This window comes from Passer domesticus, chromosome 6, assembly GCF_036417665.1.
Source record: "Passer domesticus isolate bPasDom1 chromosome 6, bPasDom1.hap1, whole genome shotgun sequence".
Taxonomy (NCBI): Eukaryota; Metazoa; Chordata; class Aves; order Passeriformes; family Passeridae; genus Passer; species Passer domesticus.
This window is the reverse complement of record NC_087479.1, coordinates 45166044-45186854: the sequence shown is the minus strand read 5'-3', so window position 1 is coordinate 45186854 and position 20811 is coordinate 45166044. Positions and strand designations below refer to the sequence as shown.

Below are 20811 nucleotides of genomic sequence, written 5' to 3'. Positions count from 1 at the left end.
ACCTAAATGTCACTTTCCTTGCCAACATCTCTCCAGAGACTCATTCCAAGTGCATGAAGCTCAACGGAAATCTTTCCTGAAGTACTTTGGGTCCATCCCATTCCACTCTCTCTTTGCATTCTCAGGCTGGTCCACGGCAGCAGCAGAGACTCCCTTTGCCCATCTCCATGTAACAGCATTGCTCGTGTCTTTCAAAGACAGAAAAAGGCTTCAGCTCATCGTGTGCATTCAGGGACAGGCCTTGACAAGAACATACAGCCTAGTCAATGTGAGCCTTGGGCAACCAGTGCAGTGCCTCAGTTTCCCTTTCAGAACCTCTGGGATGGCACATCCCACTCTTCAGAAATCATCAGAGATGAGCAACAAGGAGTAGCCCAACCTCACCCAGCCCCTGGTGTCTTCTTGCATCCTTATCAGCAACCCCTATCACAGATCCTCAAATCCTAATGGAATACTTTTAATTAGATTTTTTTAAATCACTTTTTGACACTAAGCAGAGCCCAGTGTGGGAACTGCTGATGGAAAGCTGCTGCCCTGAGCTTTTGCAGCAATTTAGAGATCAGCAGCATCACTGTACCCAGCAATCCAGAAGGTTTATAAGAACACAGCTAAAGCCCAATTATCCCCAGCTATTTACTGAAAGCTGCCTTAAAGTGCCTCCTGCCTTCTTTTTTTCCTTTTTAATGAAGTCTTCCTTCCAGCAGTGTGTAAGTGTGCTCCTTCCCAGGCAGTGATAGGAGGGAGAAGGGACAAACAACCTCTTTATGGAGCAAGGGGGTAAAGGGTAATCAGAGCAGTGGCACCTACTCAGGGCTAAAAGCTGCCCTGATGAAATGGGATGTGCTCCTCCCAGCCCTGAGCAGCCCCCGCTGATGGGCTCTGCCCAGCTCCTCCCCAATACCATAACAGGTACAGCCAAGCCCTCGAGCCTCCCACTTCCAAAGAGAGTGGGAATTCAGAACTTTTGTAGTTGAGTTTATAAATGTATAGGCAGCAATGCAATAGCTAATGCTTGGGCTGGAGGTATAACAAGAGGTTTTGCTGAAATTCCTCCGGAAAATTTAAAAACAAAAATCAGATGAATGCTGCTCTAGGCTGTAGGCCTTTCCTTGTAATGAGATGTGCAGCTGAAGCAATTACTAACTGTAGGTTTTTTTTAAAAAGCAATAGCAGTTTGACTAGGAGGTCTTCCTCCAGGAATGAGCTAGTAAATGAAAGCATTAAGTTAATAAGGGCTTGAGTGCTTCAGATCATTACAGAGATGGCCTACAGCTCCACACTTCACCAACTTGATTTTTTTTAATATTATTGTCAAAACAGCTTAAAGAAAAGTGCCTTTGGATCCACTCAGCATTAAATGTAGCCTAAACAAATGGCTGCTTTCCTCCATTAAGCAACATTTTAAAAAGCAAAATACTAATAATTAAATTCCACTGATGAAAAATTGCTTCTAATAAATAAAGAGAAACAGATGCTATTGGCCATGGCAGCCTTCATGTCAGTGACCTGAACTGCTGCTGAACCAAATGGATGTGGTGCTACAGGAGCTGGGAGCAGCACCATGGAGAAACTCCCATTTCAGCTACAGCCAGAGACATCTTGGGATATGGTTCCTGGTGTTTAAGCAACAGCCAGGGCAGCCAGTGATTCCTGCCAGCCTGGCATCCCCCAGTTAAACCCCTTTTAGCCTGCCTTCATCTCAAACCACCAATGGGCAGACTTGCTTAGGGACAGGTCCAGAATTGGGATCTCTGTTGTCCAGAACACAGCTGGAGCCTCCACCCAGGCTCAAAGTGGCCTGAGTGAAGGTCCTTCATGGAGGCTGGGGCCAAACTGGCCCAGGCTTACCACAACAGTGGTGTTTACCCTCACCCCCTTGCCCCCAGCCAGGGCAGCATGCCCTGGAGGCCAAAACCTCCTAATGCTTCCACATGTCCACCAGGCACATCCCCACAAAAGAAGGAAATTCTCCAGGGCATATACCTGTCCAGGACAATACCTGGACAGCAGAGTTCTTCCTTCTATTGGACATTTCTTACAAATTATCATCCTTTTTCCCTCCCATCCCACCTCCCGCAGGCGCATTCCTAACTCAAACCATCTGAAACTTATTCTAAACTCTAAATGTGATCAACTAAACATAACCAGAGAGAACTTCAGGCCTTCACTCCCTTCTGTACATCCAGGGGGTTCACAGAATCAATTAGGTTGGAAGATCTGTGAGGAGGATGAAGTCCAACCTGTGACTGAACATCCCATGTCAACAAGATCATGGCACTGAGTGCCAAAACATCCAGTCTGTCCTTAAACCAGGGACAGTGACTCTACCACCTTCCTGGGCAGCCCAATCCAGTGTCTAACCACCTTCTGTGAAGAAATTCCTCCCTACGTCCAACCTAAATCTTCCCTGGCACAGCTTTAGACTGTGTCCTCTTGTCCTGTCGCTGGGAGAAGACACCACCCCCCACCTGGCTACCACCTCCTTCCAGGCACTTGTGGAGAGTGTTAAGGTCACCCCTGAGGCTCCTTTTCTCCAAGCAAAACAACCCCTGCTCCCTCAGCCAAGTTCCAGAAGCAGGGAAATAATATTGCATATGAGGTTACTGCAATATCACAAACTTAAGCTGGTTATTTCTTTCTTCTTTATTTTAAAAGCTACAATATTCAGGTAGCTCAAGGAAAAACAACCTTTGGATTTTGTCTGCTCATAAATCCATCACAACAGCTTGGGGGAAAACAGTAAATAAGATATTGGAAGAAGAGCACAAGAGGCCAAAAGAAGAGCATCTGCCTCTGGATGTGCTATTTGCAACCAAAGTCAGGTAGCAGGCTGTGATATTAGTGTGTGGTATTGATTTGTTCTTAATCCAGAGAAATGCCCCTGTAATGAACTCTGCTGTGCCCTTAATGATTTCATATTGAAGGATGTTAGGTGCCTTGCTCATAACAGAGTAACAGCAATTCCAAAAATAGCAATCCTCATAATAAAATGTTATTGAGAATCCTGAATTTCAATATAAAAGGGACTCTGCTGTACTCAAGGGCTTACAAGATACAAATGCATACTTTAAAAAGTTGTATTAAAGTCATGTTGGTACCTGAGTTACTGAGACGCCATGAGATGCTACTCCAGGGAGCAGCTGAGCCCCAGGTCCCCAGGAAACTTTTAGTCAGGTGTAATACAGGCTGGATTTAATCCCACCAGATGACAGGGATTGGATGTCTGGAAAGAGCTGAGATGCTTTTGGGAGCTGCCTGTGAGGGCAGGAGAGTTTGGCTGCGGTGCTCCTCAGCAGCCATCAGGGACAGCTCAGGAACAGGCTCTGGGCCAGGTGCCACATGCCTGGTCCTGGCTCTGCTGCTCATCCCCAGCCTTTGGCAGATGTCCCTTCCAGAGGGTCACCACCAAGCTGCCACTGCAACTGGGGCACAGAGGCTTGAGGGAGAGGGCGGCCAGCTTCCCAGTGGGAAGAAGCATTCCCACCAAGATCTGGGCCACCACAAAGAACTCAAGAGCTGGGAGCACCAGGTCTAAGGCTTTCCTCACTTGAAGGTGGTTCCCCAGCCTCAGCTTTGGCAGTGCTGCAAACAGGAGCCCCAAATTAAGCCCACCAGGCTCCTTGGCCTCCATCAGCACAGAGCTCGTCCTGCAGGCTGGCTCAGGGGGAAGGATGGTGGCTCCCCACCTGCCACTACATGGTTGGTGCCAGAGCCCCTCTCCTGGACAAGAGGAGCAGAAGGGAAGACCCAGCCCTGCAAAGAGATGCTGGGGAGTAGCTTCAAGCCTTCAAATACCCCTCAGGCACCAAGTGACTTCATTAAGAGAATCCAGGGGCATCTCCTGCCACCTCTAGTGGGAGTGGGGACAGGATTAATTAGGAGGAAACAAGGGGTGAAAGTTTGCCTCCTACAAGTCCCAAAAACAAGCTCAGAGGTTGCCTTTTAGGTTCCAGGATGTAGACTAGAAAAAAAAAAGCCATTAGCTCAATTATGCCTTATTAAAACCATAATTGCTGTAATTACAGCCCATTGCTCCTGACCCCTGCCCAGAAGGTGATGTCAGCCAGGCTGCCCCTACCTGCAGGGTCTGTGTGTGGGGCAGGTGGGAGCAGCTGAGGGGCTGTGGCTTGCTGCCTCCTCCAAGACCCATTCCTGCAAAAAAGTGGTATTAAAAACTGGACCAGAATGGTGAACTTGTTCCCCTGAACTGGCTCTAAGCAGGTGAAGCAGGAACTGGCTCCCCCTCCCCAAACCCCAAACTCCCTCTCTGCTCCAGCCTAGTTAACCCAGAGGCTGGCAGCACCTGGTCCTCCCCAGGGAGACAAGCAGCATCCTTGGACCCTGTCTCTGAGAAAGACTCTGAATCCTAAAGCAGTGAAAAAAGAGTAGCAGTGCATGGAGAGCAGAAGCCACATTCCAGAAACCTCTGCCTGCAAGAACAGAATCAAGTTTACTCCAAGCTCCAGGCTATGTGAAACCAGAAAAAAAATGAGTGCTTCTAAACCAGAATGATTTTAGAAGAGGAGTGCCACCAGAGTTCAGCAGTTTTGTGGGTTCATAACTCCTTTGGAGCTATATTTTTATTGTTACTTACATTACAGGCAGAACTGAAGAGGTGCAGTTGCAGCTGGGGCTCTGTGGAGCGTGGCACAGCTTGAACAGGCGCTAAAAGGAAGTTTTCAATCTAAGAGGACAAGGAAAAGGAAAAACTGCTAGGAATTCATTTGTCCATCGTGCTGAGCAGGCCCTGGTGGGGGGCTTGAAGGTGAGAAGGAGCTGAGCTGTCACTCAGGAGGTGCAGGATGGACTTTTACTGCACTGCTGTCTGCTCCGCCACTCCCACCCAGCACCAGTGCCAGCACCACCTGAGGAGCTGCTCATCTCACCAAAGGGGTCAGGAGCTCTGCCAAAAACCCTGGTACAAGAGGTGTCCTCAAGCATCCAGGCAGACAGGAGACACAATTCCTGCATTCCAGTCAGAACCGTAACCACATCCCCACCAACGCACTGCTCTGCTTGTGAATTGCTGCCTCTTCTCGCCCACGTTTGTTTAAATTCAGTTCAGTCCCTGAAGGCAGAGTTGGTTTTTTGGTGTAAAGGGGGCCAAGAGCCCACATTTGTTGGAACTATGATTTTAATAGCCTGATCCCGTGACATTACCTGTGGTAAGTGAACTGTAAAATGCAAGTGAAAAATGTATTTAATACATATGTAACCTTCTTCACTGTTTCATGATTTAGGGCTCTGCTCCCTGCTTTGGGGTTCAGGATTTTTCAATCTGGAACTGTAGACAAACCTCAAATGTTTCTTTTGAGTAATCCTGCCACAACTGCCAGCTAGAGCCTAAACAACTGAATCATTCATGAGCCCCTCCACAGAGCACAAGGCATTGAGCAGAGGAAAGAGCACATCAGCCTTTAACTGGCTGCTATTAAAAACCTGGAAAATGGCAGTGGGAGAGGGAGGAAGGAGGAAAAGGAAATAAATAATAATGTTGATCATGTTTGTGGAACAATGATGGAAGACGGATGGAAAACACAAGGACAAAATGTGAATTAGCCTGGGATATCTTAGACAGTTGGGCACATTTAAATGGGACAAGATTTAATTTAGGTGAATATAAAATAGGTCCTGATGATGCTCAGTATATAACAGAGGAATAACGTGCAAGAGAAGAACCACAAGAGCTGGGTGTGGAGGAACATGCCTTCAGATGTCATTTTGTAGTGAGATTAGCTGTTATTTCAGTCTGGAGGGAACTGAGCTGGCATCCTCCAGGAGTGCAGATAGCACCTGAAGTCCAAAACCCGAGCCTGGTGCCTCACATTTCAGGTCATCATTGCTTAATTTTGCATCCCAAAATGGGCAGAAAAGAGTCAAAGCATGTAAAAAAACATGGGAAAGCAACTAACTACTGAAGAGTGCTTGGGAGGCTAAAAAGGTTATTAAACAGGAAGCTCTCCCAGGAACTGGGGAGGAGGGAGAGGGGAACCATGAGTCTGGAAGATCAAGCATATTTTTCTGGTGTCAAACTTCTGGGATAAAGGGGCTCCAGCCTTTCTGAGCAAAGTAAGAAATATAAACCTCACCTGTAAGGGTTTCTGTGGGCAGTGGAGATCCTCCAGCATGGCAGCAGATCTACAGGTGTACACACACGCACATAAGGTCAAAGCTACAAAGCACCACTTCACACCTCTGCACCCCAGTGCCAGTGCCTGCTTTGGTTGCCTCTCACCCCAGGGGTGCAAGGGGCTCAGTGTGACCCTCACAGTCCCCCCATGGCTGCCAGGGACAAATGTGACAGCCGTCAAAGTCACATCTGGGACTGCAGGGGGCAGGGTTGGCTGTTGCTGTCCCAATGATGGGAGAGAGCAGCCAGTGGCAGGATCAGGCCCTGCCGGGGCTGTCCCTACACTCCGTGTGGGTAGAAACTGCTCTGCTCTTGTCAGCAACACAGCTCACTACACAGAAAATGAAGCCTGGAAATGCCTTACTCTCAGCAGCTCATTTTTGCAGAGAGGAGCTGTAATCAGAAGAGGGAAAGCTGCTGATCCTGATGGCCTCAGCCCATGCAGCTTCTTTTCTGTTAATGCTGGCACGCAGGAGGAGCAGCCTCCTTTGCAGAGCGTTAAGAGGACTTCAGAACCCCAGAGTGGTGCACTTGGAATGAGTCACTGAATGCATTTGGGGGGGAGCATCATCATCCTTGCTGCTCATGTGATTACAGCTCGTTTGAGAGCATTATGCTCCCTCCCCACAAGGAATTTGTCATCTTTGAAGGCACCACATGAATCTGCTCCCTTTTGCCTCCGTGGCCAGCTGGGAAAGATGAGAGCATTCCCCTTTGCCATTTCCCAAGCAGGCTGTATTTGTCCTATCTCACCAGGGAGGAGAGTATCACTGCCTGAGCCTCAACTTTCCACTGCTGCAGCCATGCTCAGTCCCAGCCCATCAAGAAAACAAGGACACTGCAATCACCACTGAAGGAAGGCTTCAAAAATGGCCAAAAAAGGGGCACCAAGGCCTCCCTAGGGAGAAAATTCCCCCAGTTAAATGGCAGAAGAAAGGGCATGTCTGTGAACTGGTTGAGGGTTAGAAGCAGCCTTGCAGGGGAGCATAAAATACTCATCTTGTTTGAAAAGGCAGGAACAGAGTGACTGCCCAAAGCTGGACCCTTGCAGAAACTGCTTACCACTACAGCTGTTTTCCCCTTTATTCCTGAGCAAATTGTGCTGACCACCTGGCCACCCCAGGAGCTGACCCTGGGCTGAGCTAACTGCTGCAAAGGACAATCAGCACAGATGAAATCTTCGGGTCCAAAGCAAGACAAGCCTGTGCTCCTGTCTGCAGAGAGGGGGAAGCACCCAAGAGACCCGAGGCTGTGGGGATGCTGTAAGATGGCAGCTGCACCTTGATCACGAACAAGAAGCCCTTTCAAAGAGAAAGAGAAATCGCTTTAAAGCAATAGCTTCATGCTGAGAAATACTGTGCTCCAGAGGTCCCAGACACCACCCCAGGACAGTACTGCAGAAAGGGGGCTAATTTCCCTCTGGGGGTGAGAAAGGGTGGCTGTGGCCACGCTGCACTCCTAAGGGCACAGAGGGGACCAGGGACCAGGACAGCCCTTCCTTCTCGGTTTGTGCTCCACCTTCAGCTCACTTCTCCTGGATGTGGGGCTTGGGAGGAGGTCTCATAAATGCACCCAGTCACATTCCAGTCTTACCCAGTGCATCCCAGGAATGCTCAGCAGTCCGCAGCGGGCACTGGCTCGCTCCCGCCTCTGTTTGTCCTGCACAGGCAAACACGCTTGCGGGGGCTTTGGGCAGAAGTCTCCGCTGGGGGCCGAGCGCAGGCCGGGTGAAGCGGGAGCAGTGCGGGGCTGCAGCCCGAGAGCCGGCCCGCGGCCGCTGCCTGCCCGCGGCATTCCCGGGGCTGGGACACCGCCGCGTCCCCGTCGCCCCCGCGCGGCCGCGCCCCGCACTGCGGGCGGGACCCCGCCGGCACTCCGCGCTCCCGCCCCGGCACCCCGAGGTGGCCATGGAACACCATGGCATCGTCTGCTCCCGCTTTCTCACCCGCCCCTGCTCAGGTCAGAATCGTGGAGATTCCAACAGGACTCGTTCATACCCCTGTGGCAGCTAATAATACACTAATAACTATCAATACTAATAAATCTGCTATTCATTCTAATAAATAATCATAGTTTTAGGTTGCAGTAGGTGATTATACTACTGGATCCTAAAACATAATAATGTAAATAGAATATTATTTACATAATAATGTAAATAGAATTTAATAGATCACAACAGTAGAATTTTTGATAATTGTATTAATAGCTAATAGCAGTATTATAAAAGCTAATGCTTACAGGAGATGATAATAAACACTAATAAACTACTAATTAATAATAAATATTAATAAAGCTAATATCCACCACTGTCACTACCCTGACAGGACAAAGGGCAATGATGGGTGACACTGCAGGCCACTGGGTGACCCTGAGGCCTTGGGCTCCCCTGGACTGCACTGGCAGGTTTTGATCCATTACACCAAACAGCACCTGCTCATAATAATTAAGCCCTGTGTTCTCATTTGACCCCTTCATCAATTATCAGAGCCTCAAATGCCCTCAATTAACCCCTACCAGGGACTCCAATGACCTCAAGTAACCCCTGTGACCTTGAGCAACCCCTGAGGTTCTGCACCTTGAGCTCTCAGGGGGAGCAGCCTGCAGCACCCCACACCACAGCATAACCAGGCTGGCAGGGGCAGGAATAGGGATGTGAAGCAGACTCCCCCCAGCTTCCTTCCCTGCCTGGTCCCTCCATTCATCTCCCCGAGGAGTTGGCTCCTCAGCAGCAGGATCTGAGCAAGCCAGAGCACTCACCTGGCTCATGGGAGCCCTTCAGTTGTGCCACACACAGTCAGTACAGAGTCTTAAGCTTTATTTTTCTATTGGCCAGCAACTTAAACTGGGTTAAAAAAACCAAAAGCAATGAATATTGTTACACAGAGAAAAAGTATAAAACAACTCAGTGGACACAAGACAACTTACTGTTTATGTCTCATTCTTCCTGGCCTCTCCCAACCCTGTAAAATGTGTTTGAAGGGAATGGGCAAAGGCAACTATGAAGATATGCTTAAGAAATCAGAAATATTGCTTCAAGCAACATGCTCAATATTTTCCTCTTAGTTAGTAGTCAATACTTGTTAAGGAACTTTACTATAAAACAAGAAATAATTTAGAGATTTCTCCTTTAGATCATTACAGAATAATTTAGCTTTCCTCTCTTACTTACTGTTGTGGAACCAAGGATACACCTCAGTTCCTCCAGCTCTCTTTCTGCATTAGTTGAGGATTATTTCATAGGACTGATAATGGAGGAGTTTCAGATTGACCTGCTCTGAATTTTAACGTGTTGCCCTTTAGCGCCAGTCCACGATTTCTGCTCTGTGAACCCAAACCCCCACGATGCTGCAAGACCCTTTACTGGTCTGGATGATCCTGCTTATGTTGGCTGTCTGCTGCCAGCTGCTCAGCCAGCACTGCTAAAAGGCCAGAAGAGGGAAGAAATTTATTTATGAAGATCTGAGCGCATCTTCACTGCTCAGAAACACCAAACTCCCCTTTCTGCTGCTTCATGAGTGTAACAGGCACACCAGAAGGAGGGAACAAGACAAGAGGAACAAAAGATCTTGTGAATTCAGGCTAGGATCCTGCTGGCACCAAGTCCATGGCAATGTCTGTGTCCTGTATGTATCCAGGACCCCAGTGCAGAGACAACAGTTAACTAAAATCTATTCCTCAGCAGCAAACAGCTAACCCAGCACTACCTATTTACCAAATACACTGGGGCTACTGGTTGAAACTGACTCTCCTGACTTTCTTGGCAGTAACCAGTAAAGTGAGCTTCCAGACCAAGCCAGAAAACCCTCAGCTAATTAACAAGCTACTTGGAGGCTGAAAAACTTTGGTGTATATCCATTTCCTGCCAAGGGAGGTAAACCTGGAAGTTTTAGTTAGAAAAATCAAACCAAGGGAACATCTCAACATGTAACAGATAAAAAAGGTACTTCCATTAATTGAGCAGGCCAAAGCGCAGCAAGATATGGCAGCCTCACAAAAAGACCAGTTCTTCACCAAACCTCATCAGGGGATAGGGAGGTGGAAATAAGAGTCCTCACTCATGCTGGAAACCAGTCAATAAAACAGACTAGACTCAAAGAAGGCAGTCCATCATCTTTGCTCCAGAACTGCCGGGAAGCAAAAGGCGTCTTGTGGCTCCTAATGGCACTGGGTTGGAGGAGGCTTCAAGGAAATGAAGGAAGAATTGCTGAGAAATCCTAAGGCACCCACAACATCTTGGCAACATGAGTGTCACACCTAGATTTCAGCTGCACCAAGTTGTGCTCCCAGTTGGCTGGGCAAGTAGCTCCTGCCCCCAGTAACCAGGCAGGCATCCTCTCTGGTGGAGAACAGCTGTGTTAGGACATTGGTGCACACTTGGGAGCAGGGACAGAGAGAAATCCTCCATGTATGAGAAGCTCAGCTCTGGCTCCAGCTCAGTGCAGAGCCATCATGTATCCTCACAGTCAGTGCCTGGTACTGCTGAGCCACTTCTCAGGAGAGCAAGCTATGATTCTTGTAGAGCATCCTGATAGCTTCATGTTGGCTTGGGAGAAGCCTCCAGGGAAATGGCCTTGGATAAATCTTGCTTTGTAGTTATATCAAGGGACTGCTGTGCTAAAGCTTCTAGCAGAAGATCCACAGCTGTTTTGTTTCTTGACACTGAAGAGGACCCGCTGAACTCCTGTCTGCCTTGTACACAACAAGGAGGGTGACTTTCCCCAGAGGGGCAGGTAAGGCAGTGCATGGTTGTAAAGGCATTCAATTGCAGAGCCAAGTCCTCAAGTTACAGACACTTTGGTGGTGGTGAAGAGTGGTCAGGTTTGGCAGGTGCTAAGGGAAGTGGCAGAGGGGGAGCAACAGAGCTCTCACAGCTATTAATATGGTTCTGACTTTAAACTCTTGTACAAGCAGCAGGTGAAAATCATCCCAAAGATCTACAGTGTAAAGGGAAGAAAGAAATACATGAAAACCACAGAATGGATGCAGTGGAGTCAGCAACTTGCAAATTAACAGTTCAGACCCACACTAGTGTCAGCCAGCTCCTGCCTGGGGATAACACACTCCAGCATGCAATAGGCAGCAGGAAAAAACAATCTGTGCTAATCCTTGTAATTAACCACCAGTAGCTTCCTGGGGTGTAATTTGGCTGCTTGCCAGAACAAAGGGGAAGATGAGGAACTCCCAGACACACCTGCATAATGAAAAAAGAATATCCTGTGCCATCCCCTCTTAAAATGAGTGCAAGACATTCACATTCTACACCTTCATTCATCACCCTCTTGCAAATCATTGCAGACCCACAGGGCTGTTCTTCAACGTGACACAGCTGAAGGAAAAATTCTGGGTAACTCCAGATAATCCTTAGGCTCCTGGGTGGGAAGGTCCCTGCTGCTGGGCAGGCAGTTATGGGACACAGCCACAGGAGGGCTTCCTCGGGCTGCCGAGCCATGGCCTCCCACAGCCCCGGAGAACAACTCCTTCCCGGCCCTGCTGGATACATCACCAGCAGGGAATTCCCCAGACGGGCACAAAGGCTTCTGCTTTGGACTTGGTGAAACCTCGGGTCCCCGAAGTACCTGGCAACTTCTTGCCAGGCAGGGAAGAGCAATAAAACATCTTTATTTCCATCTCTCAGCTCAGGAGTTCCTTCAACTTCTGCCCAGTACCCCAAAACTCCCCTCAGCCCTTTTTACCTGCACACAAGCAATGCTGATGCCCACTGCCCCGATAATTTTCAGATGCTCTTGAATGAAGTTTTCCAGCTTGGTAATGCAACCACTCTGCAGGGTGAAAGGAGGAACATGGAAGATCAGGTCCATTTTAACATCTTTTTCATTTAAATCCAATATTTGTGACCCTTGAAAGCAGCACTTCAAAAAGTGGTGTCTGTGAACAATCTCTTTCCCCAATATCTCTGGAAAAGCTAAGCAGATGATGTGAACTGCATAATGTCTGGTATTGCTCAGGACCAGCTGGCTCAGGAACCTCTGAACAAAACCAAGGTGGCTGCTGGCAGTGCAGGAGAAATGCAGAAGAACTGACCACATCACACACAGAGTGTCATTCTTCTCTCAGGTATGTGGAAAAAGATTCACTCACTCACTGTGTAGCTCCTGCCTGGAGGGGATGTTTATTCCTGTGAGGCCAAAAGGCCAAGGAAATGCTGCTAAGTGCATCCAGAACCAATAACCCTAACATAACTGAAGCCTTTTAAGAGTAAATTCTTCCCGCTGCTATTTATTACAGTTTGGTTATTGAATTTTGGTATGAACCTGGAAAGCCAGGCTCTGCCTGACTCTGCCTTGCACCTGTCAATCAAGGACCAGAAGTATCTCCATTTGCACCTCATGGAGTAATTCCAACCACAGGAAGCTGTGTCAAACGTAGGACTTGCATCCAAATCTCTTGTCAGAACTAAAAACCTCTCCTGCTTCCCCCCATAATTAATGTACACAGTGGTAACAACATAATTATTTTTCTCTATATCTACATATTAAATAACAGTCTACAGAGCTGAACACTCAGCTAAAGAAGTGAATTCTACATTCCAAGGAATGCTACTGACCTTGAAACCTACTGACAGTTTGCAGTAATAACCCAACACCATCACTCCCTGCCCACCTCCTTTACACACTTGGTGACAGGTGGCTGAAGCCCTTCTGCTCTTTACCTCCTTGTAGATGTTGGAAGGATGGTCTCTTCTGCCACACAGGTCAGTGATCGTCTTACAGCAGCTGTCTGGGACTTTCCTCCCACTGGCCTCTGGAGATTTGATCCACTGGCTGTCGGCCCAGTCCGTGTAGTTGTTGCTCCCACAGCACTTGAACTGCACACACAGAGAGCAAAGGCTGAGCCTGCAGGCACTGCAACCTTTTTCTCCTCCAGCCTCCCACATCAAGCCCTGGGTTTCACCCTCCTTTGCAGACACTCCAGCTATCTCATGGATCTGGGTTTTTTTTATAATTATTAGTAACTTTTGTGTTAAGAGTTCCCCAAATGGCCCTTTAAATATGAAGTTCATCCACCCTTCAGCAGCTGTGACTTTTGTTTACTGCTGGGACGAACTGTAACCAGAGTGCACCTGCAGCTGTCTCAGCTCATAACTGCATGTTAATGATGGCAACAGGATAAGTTTAATTACCAGTTACCATCACAAATGCACCTGCTATGGCACTATGCAAAGAGCAGTCCCTTTGCTTTGAAAATGCCTATGCACAAGGGCCTTTTCTGTGGGAAAACCTGTCAGAACTGTGGCAGCCCTAACCTGGATCACCCCTGAGCCAGGCACAGCAAGCAACAGTGGCAGGAGAGTTCTTCCTTCATTACATCTTGCTCTCTAGGGTACTGAAAAGCTTAATGAAAAATGTCAGCAATTTCTCCAAAGCTTTGAACTGGGAAAGCAGAAGCAGCTGTCAGAGTGACTTGGCAGCTCCAGTTCACTGGGAGCAGTTCAGATATCATTCCCCAGTGCTACTGGTCATGCAATTCAGTGATCACACCATGCAATTCTGCCAGTTGCATGGCTCAGGCCTTGCACTTCACCCAATTATGTCTTGATTCAGAACATACACTCAGCTTACAGAAGAAATATCTGCAGGTTGGATGTCAAGAGATGCCTTTTACATGCTTGGTTTTAAGCCCTGAAATTGCATTAACTCTCTCTGCCTCCAGAGACACCCACCTCCTGCTGCAGTTTGTCCACTGCACTGGTAACACTCTCTTCTCCCTCCTTCCGGTACTTCTGGGTCATGGTGTTCTTCAGATTTTGTTTCAGCTCCAGGCTCAGCTGAATGGAAGAGACAAAGGGGATAAAATCACAAGGCAAACTCACTCCTCAGAACGACCCAAAGCCCTGCATACATTCCATTGCTTTTGCTCCAAGACGAGGATGGAGAACCTAGTGGAAGCTACAGCTTCCTTCAAGATTGTCCTCCAAGGCTGGACTGGACAGGCTTATTTCCAAATGATTACAGATCAGACCTCTGTTTTAATAACTTCAGGGAGGTGCTTTGGGATCAAATTTCAACCTATGTTACACAGTGAATTCCCCACATGGCTTCTCACCTTGAATGTGCAAGATTGCCAAGACATGCCTGCATGTGAAAAGCAATACAAAAGTGTGCCTGCTTAAACATGAATATGCCTGTGAGACCACGTGCAGTCTTCTCCCTCTAAAGCCTGTAAAAAAAATACTAAAAATTCTATTTTTGTAAAAAATACAAATCACTCTGTCCAGAAGCAGGAAGAAATCAAGAGTCCTTGGCATGATGGACTAAAACCACATAGACCAAACAGCTCTTGTAGCATCTTGAAAAAGGATGCCACAGGAGGGAATTAAATGTGTGATTGCAAAAATCACTGCAAGGCCTTTCTTGATAATAAAGAGACAAAGTCTGATTTTGCAAGAGCACAATTTCTGAAAGCATAATCATAAACCACTGGCATGTTCAAGTGATTGGATTCAAACACTTATTCCTGTGGGGACTTTTTTAATCTAGCTGAGTTCTTCTCACCCTTTGGTGACAGCCAAGAAGGGCCAAAGAGTCACATCCTTTTTTTTGTTATCCTGGTTGCATCTCTTTCTTTTCGTTTCTTTTTTTTTCATACTGGCTCATGCAGCAACACTGCTTTAGTCCAACACCTTTGAAATTCCAAGTTTCCTACATAAACCAATATACACAATGCCAGCAGGCATTTTTTTAGATGGGGTCAATGGAATAAACAGCTGAGCAACCTCTTTATATACCTTTTATTCTACATAGTAAGTAGTAAATGAGAGGTCAAACATCTGGTTATACTAAACTGTGCAAAATACAGTCTGGAGTTTATTCTCCCTTTGACACACTGCCTTCTCCAATCCCAGCTGTCAGATGGGGACAACACCTACCTCACAGAGATGATATGAGGCATCATTCATTAATATTTGAAAAATTCTTTGAGATCTTGGGCTGGGAAGCTCTATGGAAATGCAAAGGACTTAGCATAATAGAAAGAAAGGAACAGGTTCAGCAACTGGAAGGCAGAGGCAAATAAAGAGGAGAGTCCATTAGCAGAATTATTACTTGGGAGAAAAGCTGTTACCTGCGGGCTCACGGGGAAGAACTGCAGCATGGAACAGAGATAAAGAACCAGTTTAGACACAATCATGCAAGCCTTAGACACCAAAGCATGGGCTGAAATAAAAACAGTGGCAAACAGAGCAAGCAGCCTGCAACCAGGAGAGAAGCAGGATTTATCAGCCAGAGGGCAAAGGGATGTGCAGCTGTTGATCAGAGATGCACTCAAGTGATCTAAAGCACTCAAGGGTACAGTTCTGAATATACTGTCCCTTATTTCAATCCAGGGATCAGCTCCTCTTCATCCACTGTCACATATGAACCTCATGCCTTTGCACAGATGGATGGACAGATCCTGGCTTCCTGCCATGCCTGCCAGGATTGATCTTTTCCCGTTAAATATGCACATTCATACCCCAGATCCCTCCTGGCAGGAGCCAGTACAGTTCTTTGGCTCCTTGCAAACCACCAGCGCCCATCCAAGGCAAAGCATAGAAGGTCCAAGAGAAAATGGAATGGCAACGAGTCCTGGCAGTAAAGTCAACAAGATGGGATGTTCAGCTGCTTTTCAGACAGCCATTTGATAACAATCCTAATTTGCCACTTCCAATCAATTTCCAGACATGAGAGCAACTTTGCAGGCTGTTTGTGCCTTGGCGGTTAAACTCCCTTTGAAAGCAAAGTGATGAATTAAGCTCTGCTCTCAGCAACAGCAAGAAGTGCCAAGCCAGACCTGCAGCTGTTGGGAGCCTGTCTTGTGTCTCCTGCGCCTCAGCTGTGCTGCTCAAGTAAAGCTGTCAGAAAGTTCTTGACCTGAAAGGACTCTCAGCTGGTCCATTCATTACCTTTGCCGGATGCAGCAGGAACTGTTCCTGTGTCCTGAACACGATAAAGCGGCACTAACATGATTTCAGTCTCTTGCACTATGCCTTGAAGGCTGTCAGGAGAGATCCTAGATCTACACAGCCTCAAAAACTGTCTTCTACAAGGGTCTGCAGAAAAACAGGGCATGAAGTGCACCACAGGAAGGAGCTGAGCAGCAGGGCTGAGCAACCCCTTGGAGTAATGACCACCACTCTGTCAAAACCAGTAAATAATCCAAGGTCTTTTGTATATGAAGGGGAGTGAGTAGGTGAGCCACAAAGAGACCTACATCCCAAGCATCCAGGCCAAATTTTGGCTGGAGAAATGGGATGGTAACAAGCTGTTCTCACTCCCTTGTTTGAGTCTCCAAGGACTAATGTCCACTCACCTGCTGGTAGTAGATATAGGCCAGGATTCCTGCAATGATCTCCAGGAGAAAGATGCATAGCAACAATATGAAGTACTGTAAAATAATGGGAAAAAAGACATTAGAACAGAACAGAAGGAGGTGCCAGGAGGCAGCTTTTCTTTACCTGGTAAAATGCCTGACTCTGTCCTCACCAATGCTTTCCTGCAGCAGTTTCAAAAGCAGGGTATGGGATCAAGACTTCAATAGGGTAGGAAAGGAACAATCCCACAGATTAATAAAAAAACACCAAACCACAGAATAACTGAAGACAAGCAGCAGCAAGCGTGAGTTTAGCTCACAGAGCCAGAGGGATATAGAGAATGGAAAAGTGCAGGCAACCAAGATAAGATCACTGTACGAAAGAAACCTAGATAGATAATCTAATGACTACATTCAGTATCATAGAAAGTATCTGATTCCGATAAAAAAAAAAACAAACTTTTGCTTGTTTTGACATTGTTTAAGGCATTTCACCAAGTTACTAAGGAGCAATGTATGTTATAAAGATGACTCAATAAAGCCACAGAGGGCCCATTTCACCAAATATACATCACAGCATCTAAGCATAAAGCACCATTTGTGCTCCCAGTGACTTCTGCAGGGCTCAGCCACAGGCTGAGGGGCACTGTAGAAGTGGATGGACTTCAGCACTGATTCACACTCAGCACTAGGACTGCATGTGCCCCTCAAGTGGGCTCTAGCTGGAAAAGCTCTGCATCTCAAAACCAAAGTGAGAAGAACTCTTAGAAGACTAATAGGAGAACATGACTATTTCCTAAAAGGGCTTAGTGGAAATGAAGTGAAAAGGGTAAGTCCTGCTTATCACAAGGAGAATCAAATGGCCAGTACAAGAAACTGTTTGGGAGTCTTGTTATAGTCACAAAGAAGTAAGAAAGCCAAACCCATGAGGAATATGGGCGGTAGATTAAAAGGACTAGGCAGGCTTGAAGAGCCAGGGTGATGCATCCACTTCCTGCTTAGGGACCAAGAGAGCTTTTCAGGGAGAACCCCTCTCCTGACAAACAGACCCTGCCTTGCTCATGGTCAGAAACAAACAGTTTCTTTACAGATCCAGGCTGTTCTGTGACTGCTATTAAATTAATCTACCTGTAGATAAAGCTGAAGAGACCCCAGTTCCAGCCATAACAAGGACCTCAAGCTAAATTCCTGTAAGAGCTGGCTTCCCCAGGACAGAACAAGCAAAATATCTCCCATTTTCTGTTTTACCCTCAACCTTAAGAAAGGTCTGTTACCAAGAGACAAAGCAAATGGCTCTCTACAAATATAACTGGACATCAAACCTGCACAAAAAAGGACAGTGAAGATCTGGACACAGCAAGGATGCCTCCTGCTGCACAAAGGTTACACCCCCACTGTGTGCTCTTTTCACTAGGTATTTCCCAGCCCCTTCTGCAGGAGTAAAATGACACAAACACTCAGGCTTCCTCCTTCACCCCTGCTGGGCTTCAGCAGCTGCAAAGGAAGGACAGCTGGGTTTTATCTGCAGTCCGGGCTTTAATCTGAGCACACAATCTCTGCCTTTCACTCCCCTGCCCCAGGCTCACCCCGCAGCCATCCCGACCAGCTCCGCAGCCGCCTGTACAAGGTACCCATTCATCCCAGGGAGTGAGTCACACACTGGAGTGCAGGACAGCTAAAGGCTGCTCCCAACACTCCCAGGAGGTTGAAAAGGGGCAAGAAAGGGTTGGCAGGCCTTGACACAACGGCTGGCTCTCTTTTTGTTGGGACCTTGTTATGCCTTAACTGACCTGACATAATTTCTCTGCCAAGGAGAGGCAAGATGCTGAGAACAACCAATGGACTGGAAAGCTTATTTATTTTTCCTTGTTCTGTGTAATGTCAGATGCATTCAGGTAGAGCTAAAGTTATGTCACCACAAGCTCTCTGCTCGCTGTGCTGGCTTACAGTGGATTGAAACAAACACATATTCAGCAGACCTTAACAAATCTGAGTCACAAGTAAAACCTTGTGAGGGAGGTGAGTGCATCTACCACCCATGAACCCAACCCGTCCCTGCTGATACACTCCACCATTATCCTGTCATCGTTCCCTCAGGGCCACTTCTAAGTATCAGGCTGATACAGGGGAGCAGCAGCTTTCACTCTGGACACACACAGAGCTCAGGGCAGCTCTCCCTGCTCTTCAGCTGTAGCTGCAAGGCTTTCTTAGAGGTCTGCTATGGGAGGAGTAGGCCAGCTCTGGCATGGAACTGTAGGGACATGCCCTACTTGTTTCCCAAGTCAGAAATGTGTGATCACCAGAAGTTCTCTAGCAAACACATGCCTGGACCTGGGTGAGCTCTAAGCAAAATTTACCCTGGCTCTGGCTCCAAGACTGAGTCAGGGCTATTGGGTGTCTCCTCAAGATCTGAAGAGCCCAAATTCCATCCCGTTTCGAGTGACTTACCAAGTGTTAAGTGTGTTTTCTCTGAATAACACAAAAAATGGTTCAACCCACCTACAACCCAAATAATTATCTGGAGACATCTTTCTACTATCTGAAGAAGAGACAGATAGCAACAATGGTCCTAAATCAGCAACCTCGCTTCAGAGGGAGGGTTCCAGGCTGAAATGCAGCATGAACAGAAATCCTAATCCATGTGATTGCCTTCTCCCTGTCCAAGGTAGTTGACTAAAAAGGCAGTGTGAGGGGCCAGGCCTGAAGAAAGTCACCTTCTCTCTTTATAAGCAAGGTCTCCTATTTCCCTGGGACTCCCGCTGCATTTTGACTGAAGTATGATGTAACAGTGGTCTGTGTCCTTGTAAAGAGCTGGACTGCAGCACCACAGCCAGCCAGGCTGCAGATCCACTGCCTTGCCTGCTCATGGAGCCAGAGAAACTCCACCTCTGCTGCCCAAGCCTCAGCACATGGTTAAGGAAGGCCAGTAAGAAATGACAAAAAAGTAGCACAGCTGTCAGTGATGAGCAATGAAATACTCACTGAAATACTATGAAAAGCCTTGAAGTGGTCTCATAAAACTCAGTTACATACAAGGCAGAAAAAAAATTCACAGCTTCCCAACTTTTCAAGTGAAAAACAAACTAAAAACCAGATATGTATTTCACAAACATATCCAAAGCTGTCAGTAATCAATTTTTAAAAGCACCAAGGCAGCACTGGGGAGAGCACAGCTCTGTGCTGCTTATACTGCTCCCTCCCATATTTACACGGGTCTCTTGTACAGAAGGAAAGTGGGACTGGCTGGCACAGCCCCTGGGGTGACTGTGAAGCTGTCAGGATTACTGTCTGAGCTCAGAGCTGGCAGAGGCCCCCAGCCAGGCTCACCCAGCCCTGGCAAGCACAGCCCTGTCTCAGATTACTCAGGGCAACCAAAGCAGAGCACAAGCAAGAAGAGACAATAGGTCTGTCACAACCAGCCACTCCGAAAGGACGCGTGGTGTTAGGAGACAGAGTGACCTTTTATTCCCAAGGGAAAATTATTAATTTTCCATGGCAGAATAACAAAGAAAACTCCACTGAATTTTCATACGTAGCTTCTGGCTGAGGGAAAAAGACAAAGGGAGATCTCTTTGGCATGGAGAGTCAGTGAAGCAAGGCCAAAACCAACTGCTACAGGAACCCACTGAACAAGCATCAGCAATGCACTCACTGTGTCTCCCTCTGTATTTTATTCTCCCTCCCTAGCCCTGCTCTGCCTCTCACAGGGATTACCAGGTCTGCATAGCAGTGAAGCATCAGGGTTGCTCACAACTCTTATTTCTGCTCCTCTATCCAAAGTGAAGAGGAGAAATTTGCAAAGGGAGGAGCTGGTGGCTGAAATATTTTTTTCTGTACCTGTGAATGCCAAGAGCTACTGATTGTTATTTCAGTCACTGCACTCACCACTGCAGCCCAGACACTAAAACAGACTGCTGCCACACTCCAGACTGAAAGGGAGATTTGAGAGGGAGCAAGCCAAATAGAAACCTCAGGGATGGTAAAAAACTTCAGTGTAGGTGGGTGAGCAGGGAGCCCAGGAAGTAACACAGAAAAAGCTGTAAAAGAAGCAGAAGATTATCAAAATAGTATGGCTCTTTTTTGTGGAAGCAAGACTGAAGTAATTTTTTTGCAATGGAAGAAAATATTGGAAGTTTTCTGATCTTTGACAACCAAGTGGAAAAGTGTATTAATCTGGCTTGAACCTAATGTCATTAAAAGCTAGTTTTGTTACAGGTCTCTCATATTTTCCTTCCTCTTCCACTTTGCAAAACCGAATATAGAATGGGCAAAGAAGAAGGAAGAGACAAAAGCCGCAAGATTTTGTTTTGAATAGTTTCAAATAGATGTTCTCACACAAAGCACAGGTATTACAACTGCAATTTTTACTCTTG

At 47.1% G+C, this 20811-nt stretch overlaps 1 protein-coding gene across 4 annotated transcripts in view; it reads right to left on the bottom strand.

Annotated features, from left to right (window-relative positions):
* Positions 1-8928: 8928 nt before the first annotated feature.
* Positions 8929-20811, bottom strand: part of CD151 (CD151 molecule (Raph blood group)) — a 31722-nt gene continuing 19839 nt past the window's right edge. For all 4 annotated transcript variants that reach the window (XM_064425160.1, XM_064425157.1, XM_064425159.1 and 1 more), the window contains 5 exons: positions 16439-16513; positions 13812-13916; positions 12801-12956; positions 11824-11910; positions 8929-11064 (listed from right to left, as the gene is read on the bottom strand). In XM_064425160.1, coding sequence (XP_064281230.1) covers positions 11005-11064; positions 11824-11910; positions 12801-12956; positions 13812-13916; positions 16439-16513 — 483 coding nt within the window. In that variant the 3' untranslated portion in view covers positions 8929-11004. The remainder of the gene's footprint in view (positions 11065-11823; positions 11911-12800; positions 12957-13811; positions 13917-16438; positions 16514-20811) is intronic.